Source organism: Chrysochloris asiatica, unplaced genomic scaffold (genome assembly GCF_000296735.1).
Source record: "Chrysochloris asiatica unplaced genomic scaffold, ChrAsi1.0 scaffold00099, whole genome shotgun sequence".
Classification (NCBI taxonomy): domain Eukaryota; kingdom Metazoa; phylum Chordata; class Mammalia; order Afrosoricida; family Chrysochloridae; genus Chrysochloris; species Chrysochloris asiatica.
In genome coordinates, this window is record NW_006408617.1 from 5,371,650 (window position 1) to 5,380,744 (window position 9,095).

The 9,095-nt window shown below is 36.8% G+C and overlaps 1 protein-coding gene across 6 annotated transcripts in view; it reads right to left on the reverse strand.

Annotated features, from left to right (window-relative positions):
- SCN3A (sodium channel, voltage-gated, type III, alpha subunit) overlaps positions 1 to 3,270 on the reverse strand; it is a 131,604-nt gene extending 128,334 nt beyond the window's left edge. For all 6 annotated transcript variants that reach the window (XM_006867001.1, XM_006866997.1, XM_006866999.1 and 3 more), the window contains exon 1: positions 3,007 to 3,270. In XM_006867001.1, coding sequence (XP_006867063.1) covers positions 3,007 to 3,270 — 264 coding nt within the window. The remainder of the gene's footprint in view (positions 1 to 3,006) is intronic.
- Between the last annotated feature and the right edge of the window lie 5,825 nt (positions 3,271 to 9,095).

Sequence of the window (9,095 nt, forward strand, 5' to 3'; positions counted from 1 at the left end):
AAAAAAAAAGAATTCAAAAGATGTATAGCATTAGGCAAATCTGTTGCACAAGACCTTTTTAAGTATTGAAGAGCAAAGATGTCAGCTCGAGGACTAAGGTGAGCCCAACCCAAGCCATGGTATTTTCAATAACCACATATACATGCGAAAGGTTGACAGTGAATAAGGGAGACCGTAGAAGAATTGATGTATTTGAGTTATGGTGTTGGAGGAGAATATTGAAAGTGTCACGGGCTGCCAAAGGAACAAACAGATTTGTGTTGGGAAGTGCAGCCAGAGTGCTCCTTGGAGGCCAGGATAGCCAAACTTCATCTCTCATACTTCTGACATTTTCTTAGGAGTAACCAGTTGCTGGTGAAGGATATCATGTTTGGTAAGGTGGAGAGTCAGGTAAAAAGAGAAAGACCTCCAGCGAGATGGGTTGGCAAAGTGGCAGCATCAATGGGCTCAAGCTTGGCAACAATTGTGAGGTTGGACCAAGACCGGGCAGTGTTTCGTTCTGTTATGCATAGGGTCACTGAGTCAGTACTGACTGGATGACAGCTAACAACAAAAACAACAGTCAGATCTGACAAAGGACATTGAACAACACTCAAAACTTGAACCACTTGCACCTTGAGAGCTTATTAGAAATGCATGACCTAAGGTCTCATCCCAGAGCTATGGAATCAGAATCTGCATTTTAATAAGATCCTCAGGTGATATATATGGAAATGCAAGTTTAAGAAACACTGCTTTAGAACAATGTTGTTGTTGTTAAGTGCAGTGGAGTCAATTCTGACCCATAGCAACCCTATATAGAGTTTCCAAGGAGCAGCTGGTGAGCTTGAACTACCAACCTTGCAGTTCAAATGACTTTGCAGTCTGGCGCATTAACCCACAGCACCACACTAATAGCTACTTCCATACCTAATTTGTTAATTGTCGTTTCCTTTACTGTTGTTTTTAGGTGCCATCCTAAAGTCAGTTCTCATAGGAACTTGTGTAGGGTTTCTGAGGAGCAGCTGGTGGGTTTGAACTTTCTACCTTGGGGTTAGCAGTCCATTGCTTATCCTAAAGCGCTACACCAGGAATCATTTCCTTTAGTCATTACTAATTGTAATGTACCATGGTTAAATGCTTGCCTGCTAACCAAAGTTTGGGTTCAAACCCAGTAGCAGCTCCCTAGGAGAAAAGACAGGGCCATCTTTTGCTATAAAGGTTTACAGCCTAGGAAACTGTCCTAAGGCTGCTATGAGCCATAATCAACTCAATGACACAAAACTACACTACCAATCTAATCAAGTTAAATTGCATGTTGCTTCTTTTTGTTGTTAAGTGCTGTCTCATTGATTTCAACTCATCATGACCCTGTGTAGGGTTTCCAAAGAACAACTGGTGGGTTTGAACTGCCACCGACTTTGTGGTTAGCAGTTCAGTGCTTATCCTTCAACAAGGAGACTATTTCTTCAGCTATTGTTTTGGAAAGATCTGGCTTTCCAATTCTAGTAATTGTTGTTGTTAAGTGCCATCGAGTTAGTTCTGACTTATAGCAAACCTGTATAGGGTTTCCAAGGAGTGGCTAGTGGGTTTGAACTGCTGCCCTTGTTGCTCAAACTGATCTTGCAGTTAAGCGCATTATCCTTCAGTGCCATACCAGGACTCCGAAACCTAATTAGAAAACCTAAAATAATCTATCCACTGTTTTTTTCTCCCCTATAAAATAACACTTAAGTGGTTTAACTACAAAATGAGTTAATTCTAACAGAATCATATGGTCATTGTAGCATAACTTAGATCATATACATGAAGAAAACTTGAAGGTTTGTCTTCTTGATATATTTCTTTTTCCCCTCAAGGTGATGTTTTACTATAGGTTTTCCAGAATAAGACAAATTAAATATAGTTAACAGAAGCTCCCAATCATTCCAGGTTAATGGACCAATAAATAAATAAATGAAGTTATGTCATGAAGATTGGAGTCCTGGTGTGGCACTGTGGGATAATGCACTGGACTGCAAGGTTAGTTTGAATTACAAGGTTGGTGGTTCAAGCTCACAAGTTGCTATTCGGAAATCCTATACAGGGTCGCTATGGATTGGAACCGACTCAATGGCCCTTAACAACAAATGTTATGGAGAACATGTTTCTCAATGTTTTGTCTTCCTACTTAAAACAAACTGTTATAAACAAATCAATTGTGATTCATGGTAACCTTATTGCATCAGAGTAGAACTGTGCTCTATAGCGTTTTTAATGGCTAAGTTTTTTTGAAACTAGATTGCCAGGTTTTTCTTCTGAGGCACCTCGAGGTAGAGTTGAACTGCCATCCTTTTGGTTATCATCTGAGCACATTAACCCTTTGCATACCCCAGGGATTCCTTACTTCTTGTAAGAGAATGCCAAATAGAAGCATCTACTAAAATATAGTACTTAAAGCATCTCTAAAAATACAAATATACTGTTGAAAAATCCTCAAAAAGAAGAAGTATAGTATCTGTGCTTGATTCTTTTTTGCATCACTATTATTCTGATGTCTACCATAAGCTTGAATATATCAATAATAGAAAACATTTTACTTTGTTGATATCAGTTTTAATTTAAACATCTCAATGCCTGTGAATCAAGAAATTGTTCACCTATTCCTGCTTCTTCACTATAGCCAACTATTGACTTCAATTCTTATAAGTGCTTCTGCTTATTATGTTGTTGTTGTTGTTAAGTGCTGTTGAGTCGATTCCAACCCATAGTGATCCTGTATACAGTTTCCAAGGAGCAGCTGGTGAGCTTGAAAGCTTGAACCACCGAAGTTGCAGTTCAAACGACTTTGAAGTCTGGCCCATTAGCCCACAGTGCCACACCAGCATTATACTGTGCTTAAAATAATTGAAAATGAAAATTACTAAAAAATGTGGTACAATATATAAGTAAATATATATATATATATATGTATTCCAGAAATTATCTTAAATTTAAGTGTCTAATCTTAAGATAAAGAGCTATAAGAAGTACACCATCAACACTCACTTTCTTACTGATGTAGTATGGGTCCAGGTCCTCCAAGGGCTCTGACACCATCCCTGGAGGAATGTCTCCATATATAAATGGAAGGTTCTTTCCAGCTTCCAAGTCACTGTTTGGCTTTGGTTTGTTCTCATCATCATTTTCTTGTTCTTTTTTGGGCTTCTTGGTTTTCTCTTCTGTAGCACGTTTCTCAATAGCAGCAAGAGATTCTCTAGTAAAAAGGCGGAAGCTTTCAGGTCCCGGGGGTACCAGCAGAGCCTGTGCCATCTTTTCATCCTGCACATTTAATCACGTTTAGCTTCTTGCATAAGAATTGCCTACAATAAAGACAAAAGGCAAGGCAGAAAAAAATGATATCGAGGGAATAAGAAAGTCAAGGTCTCCAGTAGTAAGTTTTTTTTGGATTTTGTTTTTAAACTGTGAGGACTAGGTAGTGCTTTTTGTGCTTCATCACATAATATGATTGAAAAACATCATCATTCAGTCTAATTTTCAATAAGCCTGCTCTATAAATGACCAGAAATCTATTCTAAGAACTTTGAGTCAAGTTGTAATTAAAAAGAACATATGAGTTGCCATTTAGTGGATTGAAGCTGATGGTGGCCCCATGTGTGCAGAATAGAACTGTACTCCATTGAGTTTTCAAGTCTGTGACCTTTTGGAAGCCAAACACCAGGTATTGCTTCCAAGGCACCGCTGGGTGAGTTTGAACAACCAGTCTTGTGCTTTAATGCTAACCATTTAAGCACCCAAGGGCTCATATTATTGTATACTTTTGGTAAAAGATTAATACCAATAATACTTGCCAGTGAAATTGCTTAATGATTCATTATGTCTCTCTTTTCCCCCCAGCACTTACTAACTGCTCAAATAGAAATACTGATGGCAGTGAGATTATTGTGATTCACTTCAAACTCATTGAATCTGAAGGTCATCAAACCAAATCAAGGTTCTTGTCAGCATCAGTAGCAAATGGTTCTTTAGACAAGGTCTGATCACAAGTTTTGCCAGGAACGTCTACCCACTTTTAGTAAACATTCCCTTTCTCTTTTTCAGTTTTTGCACTGGAATCCTTTGAGGTACCTTGAGCAGTGGAAACAGTTCATGCTCTTGGCTGCTAACCTGAAGCCTCAGAGGCATCTTGACACAAAGGCCTGGTAACCTATTTCCTAAAATGCAACCACTGAAAAGCCATGAAGCTGTTTTAATCTGACACTTATAGCATTACCAAGAGTCAAAAACAACTGGACACTTGTTCTGTCTGCTGTTCTTCAACTTTTCCACATTATCATATTCTTTCATAACTCAAACCATTTACCTTTAAATAAGCCTGCAGTAACTGCAATTGAACATGGAACTCCAGTGTTTGAGAAGTACAGAGAACAAGGTCTCATTCACACATGCCTACCACATAGCAGGGAGAGGAAAGGAAGGAAGGCAAACTTGTGGTGTAGCCCTACTTGATTTCCCAGGGAAGCAGGGACATCCTATCATGAGGAAATGTGACGTAACTGTTAAAAAAAAAAACATGAAATTGTTGTTGTTAACTGCTGTCGAGTGGGTTCCAACTCACAACAACTGTGTATAGGGTTCCTGAGGAGCAGCTGGTGGTTTTGAACTGCCAGCCTGTGGTTCACAGTCTAGTGCTGAGCCACACCACAAGTGCAACATAAATTATGAAGCATAATAAATATTTATTTTTGTTGTGCATTTTTCCAAAAATCATATTTTAAAAAGTTAAGATAGAAAACAGAAACAATGACAAAACAAAATACGATGAGTTCATCAGTCATCCCATCTAGTGGAAGGATGTACAACTCCTGCATCACGGTTATCTGTGGCATGCCCCCCCCCACCCCCGTCACCCTGTACATCTCCTGCCCACATAACTATTCTAGCCTTACAGTACTTTATCCCTAAATGTCTCTCTAGTTTGGGGTCAGTTATTTACATGGATATATTGAGCTTACAATGAGAACCTCTGTATCCTTTAGTCACAAAAAGAAAACTATATAACCAACTATATGTTTGCTGAGCTTGTGTCCAAAGTACTAGTTGTCTGATCTGTTCCAATGACTAAAGGGACTTTTTGTTGTTGTGTCTTTTTGTTAGAGTAATAATTGTATTATGGCAATGACATTGTTACTATATTTGTTGCTACTCTGAAGGTATGGTCTAAATAAATCATATGAGACGTTTGTGGAAAGAGTCCATTATCTTTTCATTTCCTTTTTTCCATGAACTTTTTGAAGCCCCTTTGTGAAATAGAACATCAGATTTGTCAAAAATTAAAAAATAATAAAAAAGATTAACAAAAATGTTAACCTTTTGCCCTGTTAATTCTGTGAAGGATCAGTTTTGTGATAAGGCAGCACATTTTTTATTTTTGTTTTTTTCATTCCATCAAACAGTACACGTAAATCAAGAATTTTCAGAAAAATATCTATTTAACTAAAAAATTAATATTTTGTGTTATACAAATTCACAGCAGATGGCAACACAGTAGAATGAATATTTTCAATAATGTTATATAAATTTTGATGGCCCTATAGTTGAATCAGCACTGGACTGTATGGCATAATTGCAACTTTTACACTTGGGAGTATGGAAGAGGTTTAAGCATTATATGTAAACCTTAAATGCCCAGAGATGTCTAATCCACCTTCCTCAGATTGCGTGTCTTGAATCGAAAGGACAAAGTTCTACAAAAGTGATAAATGAAAATGGAGCTGCTTGACCAACACATCTTTAAAAAATAAATAAATAACATGGTTGCTCTTTTAGGGGAAAAGAAAGGCTGCTTGTGTATATGAGCTTTTAGTTAAACTGACTCTGGTTTCCTTGTTGACCATGGAACACACAGCAGTTGGAATTATACTATTGCATATGTAAGTTTAGACTCTTGGCGTGGCACTGTAGCACGAGCACTGGACTGAGAATCCCAAGGTCGGCAGTTTAAAACCACCATCTGCTCTTCAGAAATGCTACAAAGTGTCAGTATGAGTCAGAACTGTCTCAACAGCACTTAACAATAACAATTTGTAAATTTTCCATGTCACTGAACTTGCCTGAAATTCAATGTACTTATAATACCTAATCATTTATATGCCAAAACTGTACCACAGAAAAATAATTATTCTTAACTTAACTAGGTCTCCTGGTTCCTAAATTTTCAAAATTATTTAGGCTATAAATGTCTAATGTAGAAATCTCTCAATGATCTTGAAAGGCCTTGATGACCCGGAGTAAGATACCATCACCAAATCGAGATTACTTATTTAAAAATAAATAAATACGTTTACCTTCTAGTTTATTTATCAATAGCACAGTAAACAAATTGAATCTAGGTCAAAAGGAAGTACAGAACTCTGTTTAATATCTCCATATTTCATTCTCTGTTTAATATCTCCATATTACAGAACTCTGTTTAATATCTCCATATTTCATTCTCTGTTTAATATCTCCATATTTCATTCTCTGTTTAATATCTCCATATTTCATTCTCTGTTTAATATCTCCATATTTCATTCTCCAAAACCAGAGAAGATAGACTATTGCTTGACTTGTTTTTCCCAATCGGGAGCTAGGGATTTGCTCAATATATGGAGAAGCTGAGATAGAAAAGAATTAAGTCAGCAGAGTTTCTTACAAACTTACATGCAGCTTTGTTGTTTAGAAACCTTTCATAGTTCTTTGGCAGTTCCATTTTAACTTCTTTCCTCTTTCTTGATCTTTGTGAGCTTATTATACAGAGATCTTACATAATTCCATATTCATATTAGAACAGACTTTAAAAAATTAATTCTTACCAATGCCTTGGTGTGGAAAATGTATTAGTAATGAATAGATGTGCATTATAATTTATTTAAATACATAAAATTTGATATGTCAAATTTTCTGTAGACTATAAGATAGTGGCACTGTAGGTCAGTTTGTACCATGAAGTAAGCAGTTCAAACACACCAGCCACTCCTCAGAAGACCCAATACAGGGTCACTCTAAGTCGGAAGCAGCTTGATGGCACTTAACAACAACAATATAAGATAGTTATAAGTCTGAATTCACTCTAGGTCAGTGGATCCCTACAAGAACAACATCAACAAAAATAATAATAAGATCGGCATATTTGTCTTCTAAACCAAAGAGACAATGTGTGAAAGTCAATGTGTCTCTCTATTAATAAGTAGGACATGGTTCAAAATGGAACCAGAGGATTTCAAAACTGAAAGGGATCTCAGAATCTTTTACTCAAGAAATATTTATTAGGAGTGCTGTAGGAGGAGGACTCAACTGCAAGGTCTGGTGTGGCACTGTGGGCTAATGCACTAGACTGCAAAGTCAGTTTGAACCACAAGATTGGCAGTTCAAGTTCACCAGCTGCTCCTTGGAAACCAGGTTGCTTTGGTTCAGAACTGACTTAATGGCACTTAATAACTATATGTTTCAACCCTCTAATTGGTCACAGGTATCCATGTCCTTGACCTCAATGTATTGTCTAGTAGGAAAAGCATATTTATACAAATAATTACAGTACAATTATATACTGTAGGTGATTGCGTGGGGTACATAAAAGGGAGCAATTCATTCTACACAGGAAGAGTGGAAGGTTCCATGATGTGGCGATATTGAAGTTGATTTTGTAGACTAACTAGAATTTGACAGTGGGATGCTTATAGTAGTAAGGGCAAGATTGCTGGAAAGACATAGTATTAGAGACTTGTTAAGAAAAGGAGCCACAGTAGTGCAGTGGGTTACAATGTCAGGGAATTGTGAACATTCTCCTTTGACGTTATATGAAAACTCTACCAATGGTAATTGCTTAATTTGTTAATGGACTTTTGATCTAGCTTGCCCTTTGAATGAATCTTTTAATCATGTGTTATTTTGTACGATTATGCATGGATCATTGGAAAATATTGCCATACTATTATGCAGATCTTTTAGATTTTGAAAAAATTTGTTATCTAGTATCTAAAAATCACATTTGTTAATATCACCACTGATCTCACCAGAAAATCATTGTATTGGAAGGATGTCAAGCTCCCAGTGGCAGATAAATTTTTTACAAATTCTCAATGTCTACTTGAAAGCTCAAATTTTATCACTGGCAACCAATGTGTCACTTGTTTTTTCTGAAGTGACAGATTTCTTTTGTTCATTTTTTAGAAAATATCTGCCAAACACCAAAGTCTGAATAACTATAGTTTGTCATTCTTTCAAGTGAAAATAGTTTTCCTTGAAGAAATAAGTGGCTCGTTCAGTTCCTGACTCAATCACACACTTAAGACAACTATTGTGCTTTAGTATATAGAAGAAAACTTCATGTATGCTTCCCATGTCTTCATACAAAATATTAAACTGATGTATGCTCTAGGGTTGAGATTAATTAAATTCAATTAATAATATTGACAGCTTCATCCAAGATAGTCTTAAGTAAAGTTGGCTTTTGTTATTCATCTTAATGCATGTCTATCTATGAAAAATATAAGAATTACTGCTACAGTTTGGTGCTACTGCCTCAGTTTCTGCTAAGGCACTAGCAAATTTACCCCTATTATTTTGCACAATCAATGCAAAGGATGAAAGTGCTTGGCTGCTAACTGACAGGTCAGAGGTTTGAACCTACTACCACCAGTTCTTTAAGAGAAAAGACCTGGCAATTTACTCTTATGAAGAGTTACAACTTTTCAAACCTTACAGGACAATTCTGCTCTGTCTGTAGGCTTTGCTATAGAGTTGCTATCAGTCTGAATATACTCAACAACATAAAATAGTCCTATTATGAAAGGCATCTATTGATAACACAAACAGAGAGAGCAGCCCTTGAAACTCTTACGGAGTGCAACTTTACACTGTTTAACACATGGTGTTGCCATGATTTGAAATCAACTCCACAGCACCTGGCTTTGTTTTTACTATGATGAAAATAGTTTAGATCTCATAAATTCTCTGAAAATTCTAAAAGACCCCCAGTGATCTGAAAATCATACATTGAGACAGAAAATCACTACCCTAGAAGAAAGAAGTTGGACACTACTCCAGAAGTCTGAATGAGAAGTGGAGAGATTCTGGCTCCAGCTCTTATATGTCAG